We start from the raw sequence: 14,748 nt of genomic DNA on the forward strand, positions 1-14,748 counted from the left end.
TTGGTAGAGTAAAAGACCTATTCAGCCAACGAATTATGATTGTTCTTTGAGAGTAAAAGACCTTTGTGGAATCCACATTACCGCTAATGACTGCATAGGATTGTTATCTTTATGGTCTATGTCACAAATGGCGCTATACAACGATATCTTTAATCAAGCATCCACTGCCATTAATTGCAAAAACTGCCGACAGACCATCGATTGTAATCTCGATTCTTAGTTGATACACGATCCTCTGCCTCATCGACCATCACCACCCAGTGGCTGACGATGATTATCCTAGTGTACTGCTTGACTATAATCTAGAAGCAGTCAGCAACTGGGGATTCCAATCCCGGAATCTTCCAACATCATGTACATGCATTAATCAGTATATGCCCTTTATGCTAGCCATACTAATTATTTATTAAGTCTCCCTGTAAAGTACACCATTGGTTGAGTGTCAACATGCATGAATTATTCATTAGAAGCAACCCAATCTTGTCTGCAAACATACCTGTGAATGAGTTTCATTATTTCTCATATTCTTTCCAGGATATTATGCATACTGCTTCGACATTAGATCATATTTTAAAGCAAATTGTCCTCCTGATGTGATATCTTTTTTTTTTTTTTTTTTTTATTAATGCCAACTGACTTATTTGAATTCAGCTACTCTGATTTTGCAGATTAAATTATCAGTTTTTTACAAAAATAAATAAAAATTAGTATAAATAGCAAATTTACCTCTTTATAGCTTGAATTGAAGAACTAAATGCAGAGCATGTGATTTTGGTTAATGTCTTTATTATTACAAAGCTTAAATGTACAACTCATCGATGGTATTATGAGAGCATTATGAGATAATTTACTGTTATTATTTTCCTCAAGGGGAAACAAAATTTTATTTCTGTATGGACAGGGCACATTTGTAGGCCTTGATTTTTCTGGGGCAAAGTAAATGGACAATTGAAGGATGCAAGTCACTATATATGATTGTAGGTTAATAAATGTGTTTATGACTCGATAACTGTTTCTGATAATTCAAGCCTCAACTCTTGGTCGAATTTCTTTGTAACCTTCATAATTATCCTCGCAGATACTGAAATTATTAATGGTCATTCAGTTTCCAGTTTTTGTCACATTTTTAACAGTTCTCATATCTCAAGTTCCTTCTTAAATTTTGTGCCCTCAGAAGTTCACTTGGTTGAGCATACCAAGACATAATTAAGTCTGGCAGGTTATCGGGTTATCTCTGGGATCAAGATTGGAACTAGATGGAAAATGGAGCACTGCCATGTTACTTATAGTTCTACCATAAAGCTAGCTCTATGGTTCTACATTGGAAAACAAACTACAGTTGGCTAGGGCTGCGGGGACTCTTAAGGATTTGATTTTGTCTTGGAAGCAGCAACTTTGCTTAGTGGATTTGGGTTTTTCTTGGAAGCTGGAGTAACTTTGCCTAGTGGACTTGCTTAGTGTCTAACAATAGCCTAAGCATGTATGCTTTTTATTTAGAGTTGAAGAAGACTTAAGTGATTGGTAGATGGAAGAACCAATGAAAAAAAAATGCATTGAAAAGTTTTACCATCAAATTGATTCTGAACTGCAAAATATGTACCAATTTCAGACTTTTTTCTCCAGTTTTAACTAGAAAGTAGTTTCTTTTTCAAGTGTTTCATTTTCATTTTCAATTCAAAGGAAATTTGGTATAAAGCTTGTCAACACTCACACTCCAAAATGTAGCTTGGCATACCTTGCAGGATAAATACTGTAGCACTTAGAAATGTAGTATTAAGTGCAGTGTAAATGTTAAGTACTGTAATGAGAAGATGACTTACAGATTAGTGCAATGTGTGGTTGGAAATTAACACATGCATCTGTAGTTTAGGCTCCATTTCAGTAGGGCACTAGTCCTTAGATGGAATTTATGGACATGTAATGCCACAGAAGGAAGTGAGACTCAAGAGTTCTGAGAACTCTCAACAAGGAGCCAGGGCAATAATCCATGTTGCCTCACTTCCCTTGACATTGAATGTGTGCATTATTCTTTGGCTGTAAACCAGCATTTCCTGTCACAGTCAGTGAGCTTAAATTACAGCACCAAGTCACCCACAGTCAGTGAGCTTAAATTACAGCATCAAGTCACCCACCTTTTGTTATACAGGAAAGGACCTTCCTCAACTTTGGGGATGGTTTGTCCATTTTGTCAACACCTACCAGTTGGTAATCTTGTGGTTGAGGGATAAGGGTTTAGTGGTTATCAATTAGCTATTGTCAACAGGCTAATCCTTAAACAGGACCCCACCTCTGTATAATCTTGCAGAATTGTTAACTTTATCACCTCATATCTGAAGGCCCCATACTTTGTGAAAATTGAAGATATTGAAAACTAAAATGTCCACAAGGGAAACTGACTCTGGGTAATTTTGGTTGAACAAAGGTAAATTGACTAGAACCGGACTTGGTCTTGTGACTTTCAGATTAACAAATTGCCAGTGCTCATTACTGAGCTATCTATCTATCTTGTCCTTATGTTAGCGGTCTCCTTTTCTGCTGAGCTCAACCTAAAATGCACATCTCTTAAGCTTTCTAAATGACAGTTAATGAAAAAGTTTTAAAATATCGTCGTTGGATGAACCTATTACTTATTGCATTCTGTCTTGATCATTTAGCTAAAAAATTGTTTAATTGAATTGTTTAAAGCCTCAATAGGAAATTTTGTAAACGTATTTTTGTTGTTGTCATTTAGCCTTTGGTTGATGAAGACTCGGCTAGATTCCAAACGTGAAACCATTAGAACTTTTCACAACTTTTAAACATAGAGTAAGGACCATTCACCTGTTTACCAACTTTGCAAATTCTTAGTTTTGTTGATGCATGGTGAAGCATTTGAATCCTAAGAATGTGTTTGTGGCACTGCAGTTTTATGGTGTGCCCCCGCCCCCCCCCCTTCCTCTTCCATTCATCTCCCCCAATAAGCCACAACAGGCTGTTTACAAAGTTTCCATAAAGCCACTGAGAGGTGGTAATTGTCCACAAGTGAATGGCCAGGTTTTCCAGGGGGGATTGGAAGGAGAACAATTAAATTGGTAGACATTCCTTCCTGTTGGGGCTGGTGTGATCTACAACAAGGTCACTCACACCACACTCTAGCACCAAAGCAAGCAGACAACATGGGAAATCTATATAGGAAGGCTTTTTGTATTCATCTTATGAATAATCATAAGGCTGTGGTTAAGTCCCGCCCCTTTCGCTTGTCTGCCTTGTTTTGATTGGTCGGCAGTGACAAGTGGCCAGGTGCATACAGCCGGCCCAGGGGGGATGCGCTTTGAGTATGTTATCGTCACTGGCTATTTGTAGTCATTGATCACTTCTCTAAACACTAGGATATTAAAAAAAAGTTGGTTGATAAAAGAGGAGGCGAATGTTTGTAGCCAGGAAGCCAGGTGGTTTCTTTGTGGAAAAGATGGGGCATGTGATGGTTAAGAGCTACTCATCATTTTGGACTCGGAGGATTAAAAGAGAATATGCAGCCACTATTGAGGAAGCTGTGATCAATTATAGCAACGCATCATTCATTATTGGAAAATGAGGAGTTATTCAGACAGAGGTTTCAAGCAGATTGGTTAACAATTACAACTTGTTGATGAGTTTATGTGGGAAGGTACACAATTGGTTTTTGTTTCAAAGTGCGGTTTGTCGTTTGTTTGGTTTTAATTAACCATGAAGTCACCTAACCTTTGTGTGGTTTTTGTTTCATTATATCTTAGAATAGAGAGGAAACAGTTTGTCACTCCATATCGTTCACATTACAATGTTATGTTGGCGATGGATTTTTCAATAAAGTAAAGAACAAATTTTGTTAGGTTGCTGAATATATTCAGACAATGTTATTGATCTCCGTAAAGAAACTGTTATCTTTTCTGAGAAAAACATACAACAGTGCTTTTGAAAAAGCTTTACAATTCATCATCACTAAGTGATTTGGTTTCTGATATCACACTTTGCTTAGTAGTAAAGATCAGTCTTGGCATTTTGTGAAATCGAGATCCAGATTTCCCTTGAAATTACGTTGTGATTTCTCTATATAAAGAGAAAATAGTCTGGTCCTAGATCATGTTTTTACAAACAGACTTTGCAGCATCGGCAGTACAAGTATTATCAATGTCTACAGGGTACTTGTCATTTGCCACTCAAGCATCACAAAGAGCCAAAGGTGTACGTTGATGGCCATTGTGTGATAGGAAGCCTTTTAGATCAATGTGGTACAGTGACAAATAACACAACCAAGAATGCATTCAGAGAATGAATGACTCGCAATGTTTGATCACAGTTATACAAAAACAAAGTAGGCAAACCTCCCTGGGGTAAACAGATTGTTTTGTTAACACCCAGTGGTGGTCACATGGTCAGGTCGATCAGGTTAAGCAGCAGACTGTACTTCTGATAGTAGTAGTCTGGAATGCTGTGTCCTTTTTAACTGGGGTTTAAAGTTGGTGGTGTGAGTTGTAAATAAGCCAGCAGGGTCATGGAATGAGTCAATAATGGAAGGGCTATGGCCGAGTTGCGCTTCAAGCTTTTCGTTTTGTTCCAACTGGATTAAATATGCTGAATATTATGCTGTGAGTTTGACTTTGGTGAACTGAAAGAGTGTAATGGAGACTTGTGGCATGCCTTTTGTTGAAGCATAGAGCAAGGGTTGAAGTTAGGGTAGGTAGATGAAATGTGGCTAGCTTTGCGGTGGGTTGAATTGTTGCCAATGGGTTGGATGTTGGGGATGTATTGTATAGCTCATCAATAACATGTTATTTGTTTGGGAATTGGCCTTTGTGTCTGGAGCATCTGAGTGCATAAGTTGTTCTTTTATGAAGCTATGTTATTAACCTATGTACAGCATTATGGTGGTAACATTATACCAATGTTTGTGACTATGACTGCATTGTGTGATTTGTACTCCCGCTGATATTATTACCATGATGGTGCTAGCTAGGAAGGGAACTTTGTACTCGATGAACAACCTGTCCCAAGCCTCCAAGGGAAAATTGCCTTGAACTATTGTGGTATGAACAAACACAGTGGAGGATCGTGCCTTTTCCATTGCTGCTCCAAGGATATGGAATTATTTATGAAGTATGTTTGTATCAACACTAACCACTGTTTCCTCTCGATCAACTTGTTCACAGTGCAGTTTTGTTTGCACAAGTACAAAATAATAAGTTCTGCTTTCGATTCCAACACATGATCTCAAGAGGTGATCAAAGTGACAATTTAAAAAAAAGACTAGATGGGCACTTTGAGTGACCAAACATACATGAAAAACAAACATGTAGAATTTTAAGCTCAGTCATCAGAGTAACAAGAACGCAGTGAAAAAAAAACGTTTTCAATTATCAGATTTCAGACTTGCGAGATCGGAAAACTATTGCATTTCAGTCAAAGGAAGTTCCACCAAACCAATTTTTATATGATGTTAGTCGGTGAGCTTTCTTTGTTCAATCCTAGTTATAGTTAAGTAATGTTTTTCCCACCCTAAACCTTGGAAATACTCAAAAATTAAATCCTGAAGTATTTACAGAGTGTTTTGTAACACCTACCGTTTATTGGAGGCTTTTATTCAATCCTGAAGAATGTCAAGGTGAGTGGTTATTCTCCAGCCTAGACAGGAAGTAAGCCACTTCATTATGTCACTTCATGCATTCAGTGCACATTCCATTCAAATGGAAACACAAGTAATTCCCTTAACAGCCTATTGGTGGTGTCACCTTGCCGTATTGTTTGGTAATGCATGTACTAAGGTCATTGCCAAGTGAATGGGTATTTTCTTTTTGTACACCTCTAAAAGAAACAAAGAAGTGCGTGTTTTCACCATGAGATGTATTCCACTTTGTTAAAAATTTGATTTCAAGTATAGCAGTTAATCATAATGTCATGGAGCAATAGCAACATCACGTAATGTTTAACAACATGTATTGTTCATCTGTTTTGTTGATTTTGGCAAGGCTAGGTGCTTACCTTCTTTTGTGTTGGAACTTTGCTGGAATGAAACGTCGGACAACTTTGTACTTTTCAGAGTATGAAGTATTGGAATTATGAATGTCTAGACTACTTATTTAGGATTTATTTTCTCAATAAAGAGAGGGGTGGGGGTGTTTGGTTGTCCTTCCATTTCATGTGAGAATCAACAGCTATTTCCTGTTTCAAAATTTTGTCTTGCAACACATTCAATTACCACAGTTATCAATAGGCTAGTTTTCAAAAGTGCACGTAACATTGAATCAATTAGAGGTAACTTATACATTATGCATGCCGATTGTGGCTTTTCTTTTATTTCCAAGCGGAACTGCTGTGTATTCAATCAATTGTTATATCACTTGTTGTTATAAATTTATTTGACTGTTGTTGTTTTTTTGCTCACTCTGTCGATGGTGAATCAATTTCAAGTGCTGTTTTTATGATTTGTTTATGGTTTTTTTTAATTGAGTGCTACACATGAACGCATAATTCAAACAAACAATATTGTAACAATACAACCCTTTCAATTCGTCGTAAATATCTTAAACCTGTTCAAGGCTCAATGTTGAACCGTTTCAATAATAGCGTTGATGAAAGGATTTAGTTCAGACTTTTGGAATACAGGGTTAATTCTAAAACCCATTGGGCATAGCAAACTTGTTGACCAAACACACCCACCTAATTATTCATTCAAACAACCTGCAATCTTATCATCAGAGATTAAACTCAAATCCTGATACAGCTTTTTGGCCTCAAGTTTTTTATGAGGATCTTACAACACCTCTGTTTAAAAAAAAACATTTGGGATTTGATTATTTTCCTTTTGGGTGGCCTGACATTTTCTGTTGCATTGTTCAAGGTGTCAATAACACTGAAGCTGTATTTCTGTTTGATATTTGATCAGATTAAAAACTCCTATTGTATTTGCTGTTCAGATGGTCAGCCATAAGGTTTTTGAAGTGGTAACCCAGTTGTGTACAAAACTGAAGTAGCCTTGATTGTTAAGGATCTATGATAATTGTTCCCTGTGTGCCTTTTTTTATCAATATTGGTGATGAATCATCCACAGTGAGTACAGTGCCTCGAGGGGTTCCTGGCCTGGGTCAGTTGGTTGGGTTGGAACATGGAGGAAGAAAAGTAGAGGAATAATAGAAAATTGGTTGACGCTGGTGTTTGATGAACGGCTCACTTGGAATAGGGTTTAGTGTTGTGTCAACACTGTGTTGTCTGGTGGGAAGTGTACCTGATGGTAGTGCCTATATTGACCAATCAGAGATGGTGTTAGTTGAGGAAATGGAGCGGCAATTAGTGAGTGGCCATTCAGATGATTCCTACTATATAGATAATACTCAAAAAGTGTCATACACAGACGAAATGTATCCAACCAATTTGATTATTTCCAGTTTTTGGTTGGCAGGTTCTGACACGAAGTCCGAGTGAATGATTCTTTTAGGAGGACAATTCACCATGTTACCCAGACAACGACATAATATTGGAGATACTGTGCCATATACATGGAAATAAAATAAAAATCATTTTGTCTTCTTCAGAGGATAATACCACTGGTTTACATTCCTTGCTTTCATCATTATGATGTTCCAGTCGGGGAAACCTATTCTCATATTCAGTGTCACAGCTCGTTAAACAGCAGTTGAGCACCACACCCATTAAACCTAAACCTAGGAATCTTTCCATTCAATTAATGTGGATACTGAAACCTCGCCATCGTGGGAAATCTTACTTTCTCTAAATCAAGCTTTAAAGGAACAATCAAACTTTTGTAAACAACCTGCTGTCTTGTTGCAATTTTAAAGGTCCAAGTTTGCCTCTCCGATGTATGCATATTTAAAAGACCTGCTACGGAGGCAATTGTCTGCCTACAAATTGTCATCACCCTTGTAATGTTCCGCCAGTGTAAGGGTTAAGCTGGTGGCAATAACATTTTTCACTCGATAGCAGAGTTTTTTGTCAACTTGGACATATTAACTTCTCTGATTAACATTGTTGAAATCAAGTCATGGTAGTTCCGAGCACATGAACTGTATAGTGTACTACAATTAAATGTTGCTTACTGAGGGTAGTGAGTTGAGTAATTTTAAAATCTCATCACAGAAATTGTCAGTTATCTATTTTAAAAAAAGTTTTTTTTCTGAGGCTGATTGATAAAGGCATCAACAACTTTTCACTGATTACGCATGTAGTATGTATACTAGCTGTTTTGGAACGCAATAAATTATTCATAATGACTTTCACACCATGACTGTTGGACATGCACAGCTATAGCTGTTACTTTCAAGCTCGTCTTTGGCAATATATTCTGTCTTTGTGTGTTGAGCCTGATTGCTTTGTAGTATTTAAACACTCAGTTTCCCTTAGCTCAAATTTCATTGCGTTGTAAATCCCCAACTGTTACCAGAACTGGTCCGAGAGTCTCCGGTATGGTCAGGAATCACATCATGCCTTTTGCTTGTCTTGTCAATACGAGGTTACCTCGTATTGACAAGACTAGCAACCCAGGTTTTCTTCTATTAACTTGTGACTTTCATTTCCTTTTGAAGTTAATGAAGGTTGTCAGATTGTGAGATGAAGATGGATGTTTGCGGTGAAGCAAGCGAGAAAGAGACCCAGGGAGAATTGTAAGAATAAACCACTGAATCACTCATGTCTTAGTCCGATGCTTAACTTCGTTCTCCTGTTTATTTATTATCTACAGATTGTGGAGATCTCACATCACCAGCAATGCAAGATTCTTGGCGTAAACTTGTTGACAGCCTGTAACCTTTGACCTGTGTGCCGTGACCTGCTGACCTTTTTTGGCTGTTATTATCTCATCCTGGCAGGGGAGGAAAGTTTGAGTTTGTGTGTGCCTCTCCTCAGTTTAAGGGGCCTTGTAGGGGCAGCCTGCGTGCCTTTAATGTCGCGCCAAGATGGACACTAGCATCATCAGCCCCGACCCAGCAACCAAAGAGGAGGTTACACCACAGTACGATAGCAGTGAAGAATGGGAGATTGGGCTTGGCAACCTGATCATTGACCTGGACGCTGACCTAGAGAAGGACCGGCAGGATGTCCCTTCAGCAGACTCCAGTCCAATGAGAATTGGCAAGATGAAAATTAAACGCAAAGTCAGTAGCTCTAAGGGTGATACGGCCGCCGCGTCACCCCGTAAAGATCAAGCTGCGAACAACATCGATGAATCTACCCTTCCAACGGCCACGACGACAGTGCCAGCGCACCAAGCATCACCTGAGAGACCAGTATTAAAACAGGACGTAGTTGCTAAATCACGAATGGTGGTCCAACATAAGAAAGACTTGAACCTTAAACAAGATAAGACATTTATAAACCCAACAGGGAACAATGCTTCCAAAGGGCCTGTTATAGTGTCCCTGACGTCAGCGACAACGCCAACAACGTTGAATACACCTAACCCCACCGTTCTATTAAACACTTCCATCGCCTCTTCCACATCGGCCACACCTCTTCCTCCGCCATTACAGCAGCAACCAAAACATGCAGAGAACCAAAATCATAGTATTGCACACAGCGTGGCCATTGCTGGCAGTCCTATGAAGATGTTGACCATCAATGCTGTCAAACTCCCCGAGATCAAGGACTCTGACAAGAAACCGAGTAAAATGGAGAGTCGAGGAGCGGAAGAGGAGGTGAAAGTGAAAGAGGAAGTGAACGTCGTCGTGAACAAGAAGAAGGAAGAGAAAGAGGTCAAAGTGGAGACAAATAGTAAGAAGGAAGGATCGCACAGTGGTGGAGCAAAGAAACATGGAGGGAAGAAAGGCAAAAACGAGAAGGTGAGGAATATATTAATAAAAATTGTTCATTATTTTGCTGTATATGTGACTTTTTAAAGGTGGAATTCGGAAGAGAAAAAAAGTCTGGGGTAACTTTCGTGAGCAAATTGTACATTGTTTCGATTAAATCAAAATTAAGAAACTGGGTGGTCATCATCCACAGATTTATGATCGATTTCTTTGTACATTGTTCTATCAATGCCCTATCATAAAGCAGGACCAGATGGAGTAGCTGTTGAAAAGTTCTGGGTAGATAAAACAGCTGTCTTGTGTAGTCTTTGCTCTGTGGTTTTATTGACATGCGGTGAGTTTGTGGCACATGATTCACTCGGCTTCAAATGTGTTAAAGTTCTGCAAATCATTCCTCAAATCCTCTGGTTTTTCATGCCAGGATTTGCCTCCGGATTTACCTGTCCATTTCGTCAGATGTTGTTCCGTGGGAAACATGGAGCTCTATAACTACAAAAGTAGCCCATTTGCTGGGTAGTCTCTTGTACTTTTACAGCTGTCCATTTTGCTATCAGTTTGGTTCACATCAAGGGCAGATCAGAACATCTTGGAGCTGACATGACAAAGCTACTTGTGCTTGTTGTCATGGGAGATTAATCATAGAAGCCATAGCGGTTTGAATTTACAACAAATGCTAAAACTCAGTAATGAACGCAGACCCTTTTCAGCCAAGCAGAATTACTGTTATAAAGCCACTCTTGCCTATTTATCGTATTTTGATGTGTTTTAGCTATGGTTGATCAGACTGTTCTTGCATCATATATGAAAGAAACACTCTGGTTGGCTGGTGCAGAAAACTGAGAAGTACTTCAGTGTAATACAAGCTTGAATAATTTAAAGTCCTTGACAGCTTATAGACTGAGTGCTTGTACACAGCTTGCAGCTGTGCAAAGGTCAGAGTGTACAGGTTAAGGTCCAAGGCAATTTTGTTCTGGTCAAATTGGATCTTGCATTTTCCCTTGATCATCCCAATAATTTGTCAAATTCATCAAATATTAAAAAACTATTTCTTGGAAGTTAATATACCAAGCAAGACAATAAATTGGTACCAGTCACATTGATGTAAATTTAATTAAGGGTCATTTCCGGTTGGCTACTGGCTACCGTTTTTTGCAAAGTTGGGCAGAGTTGGATTTGGTGGCTGCGGCTACAGCTATTGCTACTAGGGGTGTTGTCTTTGCTTCACTACATGTTGTCATGGCGTTCAAGCCACAGCTGCAGGATCAGATACAGCTCATGTTCCTGAAAGTCATTATCTTTATGAAATCTGGCCCCAGGGCACTACCAGAGTTAAATGCAGACATTTTTATTAACCCCCACTTTCTGGGTATGTTTGATTCATATAAGGTAATTTTTTCTACCTAAAGTGTAGTTGGCCTTCAATGGGTGTGTTCACTCTTGGTAATTGCCGTAAAATGATTTGCCAATTATAAGCTTAACATTTAATTGGTTGAAAGACACGCACTGGGACCAAACATCCTGAGAGGCGAGTCCACCTGGTGCATGTGTCGACTGAAAACACACCGAGACATTGCCGTCTACCTGAACTAGCCTCACAAACTTTGATTTAAGAAAACTATTATTTTATTATTTATTGCAACTTCAGCCATGGTGCTAGTAAATTGAGTAGTTTCCAAGTGAACAGTGATTTATTCCTAATTGGACAGTAACCTATTCTTACTTGGACAGGTTGATCAGTTTGTAATTCGACCATAACCAAAATGATCATTCAAAGTGTTTATTTTTCTTTTTTGAACACATTTTTGTAATCAAGTTTCCTTTGACATAGGATTGAAGGTGAATGTTTAACTTCATTCCTTTCTTGGAAACTACTCAAGTCAAGTGTTAAAATAAGAAGAAAAGAGTGGCAAGTTGTGTAATTTAATTGGGCAGTGGGCAGTTCCTAATTGGTTATCAGCCAGTTCCTAATTGGACAGTCTGTGATCATTGAGCTTGGTGATTGAGTGTAGTGACCCTGGGGCTAAACTGTTTAGCCTTGTTAGGCGGCACCCTTCATGTCACTAGAGATATGTATCGGTGATTGATATGCAAGAGCACCAGACTATTATGTTGCCTTATGAATGAGGTACTCAAAGTCAGGCGCCTCGACTGTATAATCATTTTCTGTAAAAACAATTGTAAAAAATATTCTGTTTGTAAATGTTTTGATTCAAGATTCACTATAATTTAGGGTATTAGAAGTCACTATCGCTAATAACCTCTGTGTTTTATACATTTACCGGTTCCTCGGGGACAGAGTTGGAAAAAAAAAGCAAATCATTTTTTTTTCCTTCAAATGATAAATTTTGAAAATATTTATGAAAGGAATTATGATTAGGTTAGCAGCTAGCACCATCATCAAGAAGACTTACGTGCCATAAATGTTCATTTCTGGATCTTTTTGGAGGTGTAATGTTCAAAATCTGGACAAGATTGAAGGAACAAAGAGTAATTACAGCATTTGCATCCCTGTTTCCTCTCTTAAGATACTGTACTTATTCCTCATATTTAACAGCAGCCTTTTGTTTGCTGTTCAGTCATGCCTTTTTTCCTGTATTGATTTTGCCTCTGTGTTTATTGATTAAGTCTCATGGCTGATTATACCCCAGATGAATCACACATCGTGTCCAGTTGGCTTTACATGGTAGGCATTAAGGAAGGTTGATCCATTGTTCACCACTAACCAGACTTGTTTTGCCCTGGGTGGAAACCCAAGTCCCACAGGACCCCCTGTATACTCTGAAAATGAACAAAGCAAGTGATCTAGCATTGCTTCAAGTCTGGATGTTTCAAGGGAAATTATTTTCTAAACGGCGCTCTTGACAAGATGCCTAAAGTAGTTTCTTTGTTGCTGGAAATATTGTTTGCCTCGTTGGGATTTCTCAAGCTTGAAACAACGATCTTGTTTCACTGTTTTTAAGGAAGTGAAAATGGCTCACTGTCTGATGGAATGATCCATTGGAGAAACCAAAAAAGGTTACAACAACATGTCAGTGTTTGAGCTCTTAAGTCTCCAAAGTAAGACTATCCATGGGCTATCTAAAAAGATAATCTATAAACAGTTTGGGTTATTACCAATTCCGTAAACACATCCAAACTTTCAAAAACAAGATACATGTAGTCTTTATCTTTAAAATCCACTTCCTTCTCTCATAGAGTAAAGACAGAGATGCTTCTTCTAAAAAAAAAGAGTTATCCCTCGAAAGTATGAACTCATTGTTTTTGGCTGTGATGAAAAAAAACCTCAAAGATTATGAAAGCCCTGTAAATTCACGTAGGGGTTGGGGGAGAAAATTCTGCCAATAGAGCACTGTAATAATAAACGTGATACTCTTAATGCAAATTTAAATTCATGTGGAGGAGCTAGGGGAGGTCCATTAGCCATAGGTCGATGCCCGGTCTAAATTTACCGTCTCATTCTCTGTCCAGAAAGGTCACTTTATGCAGGAACAAAATCCCTTTGCATTTAACTCTTCACCCTTTTCTATTCACACCGGAGAGTTATTTCTTCATTTCGGTCCCTTCCTGCCTGCATCCAAACAGCATGAGTCTGTTACCTTTTGTCACACTCTGTCATAAATCTAATTTCTGGCGTCCCAGGTATGCCACCCCTATTCTGACAGAGTGGTTCCTTCCGTATCTATCATCACCTCATCCGATCCCTATTGAGTAGACTGGTTCAGTTCTGAAAGGGGGGATGAAGGTAGTATGTTGCATTAGCTTTGGGGGGGAGGAGGCAAACAGGCATTTAAATTGTTCCCAGGAAACTAGATTGGAATGAAAGGGCAGTGTGGTGATTGTGCCCGAATGTAGTGTTTATATCAATTGCCAAGTGCCGATCGGCCTAAAGCAAGGAGATATTCTGTACTTTGAGGGTTTTTTATTTTCTCATTTCCATCCCATTGTATTCTTTTCCTTAATCGGTTTTAGTCAAGAGGCATAAACCCAGCAGATGTTTTCAAGGGATGATGTTCGGCGTCAATTTATTGGCTGTCTGATTTTGATGTATTAGAGGGAAAAAAACTGGTAATGATGTACTATTGGCTGGAAATACCTGTGATAGAAAATTCCTTCACATATTTCTTTCAACTTTGGACGATTAGGTGTTCCACTTGAGATCTCAGTGGGTGTTGGCCGACATTCCTGCTGGCAAGGATGGCTCTGTGCTGAGGTACATGGGGGCATTCTGGGCCTCCATTGTCCGCTAAGGGGGGCCAACCTAAAAGCAGTCAGACGTTCAGTAAACATGGGAGGTTACAATTCATCAAGTTTTAATCTCATGTATGATATATTAACGACCAAAGATATGGACTTAAAGGAGTGAGCAATGGGCTTTTTGTTTCGGAGAGGGGGGGAGGGGGAGGGGGTTAAAGTTCAACAGAAGGATAAATATTGGTACAACCACCTATGGGCTAGGCTGTAAAGTGTGATAGAGTAGACTGGTGTCAATTTTATCACTCTGTTATTATCCTTTTTCACAGCATGTTGATGATAAGGTCTATTTTGGATAGTTTGGATCTTCTGTGAACTGTCCTTGCAATGTAGAGACTAAACTAATATGACTGGAAAACAAACCCTGATATAAACGCTGTCAGTCTCTCTTTTCATAAAGATGTTATGCAGAAAATACTGCTTGGAAATACTGCTTGACAAATTTATTTGTTAAGCAAAAATTAAGTGGGGCACCAGTCACAACAATGTAAACTTAATTTAATTTGGGCTGGTAACCTTTACTTTTTGTGCTTTGCAATTTTTTGTATGCAAGGCTTTATGAAGTTTAGCCCGGCAGTCATGTATCTTGTAGTTTCTAAGGACGAATCCTTGGTCAAAATGGGAGTAATTGTTCCCAATCAACCAAGCTGTTTCTTTACTTGCCAATGGACCCAAATACACACATGACAGCCTAACACCATCACCCCTTGAGGCTGTACATGCC

General features: G+C 38.8%; 1 protein-coding gene across 3 annotated transcripts in view; it reads left to right on the forward strand.

Moving 5' to 3' along the window:
• Positions 1-14,748, forward strand: part of LOC117295358 (zinc finger protein 608-like) — a 35,968-nt gene that overhangs the window by 11,310 nt on the left and 9,910 nt on the right. For 2 of the 3 annotated variants that reach the window (XM_033777962.1, XM_033777964.1), the window contains exon 2: positions 8,708-9,803. In XM_033777962.1, the coding sequence (XP_033633853.1) occupies positions 8,922-9,803 (882 nt within the window). In that variant the 5' untranslated portion in view covers positions 8,708-8,921. Of the gene's footprint in view, positions 1-4,391; positions 4,693-8,707; positions 9,804-14,748 lie in introns of those variants that run through there. The other variant, XM_033777963.1, reaches the window with a different exon arrangement.

Source organism: Asterias rubens, chromosome 10 (genome assembly GCF_902459465.1).
Source record: "Asterias rubens chromosome 10, eAstRub1.3, whole genome shotgun sequence".
In the NCBI taxonomy this organism is placed as follows: Eukaryota; Metazoa; Echinodermata; class Asteroidea; order Forcipulatida; family Asteriidae; genus Asterias; species Asterias rubens.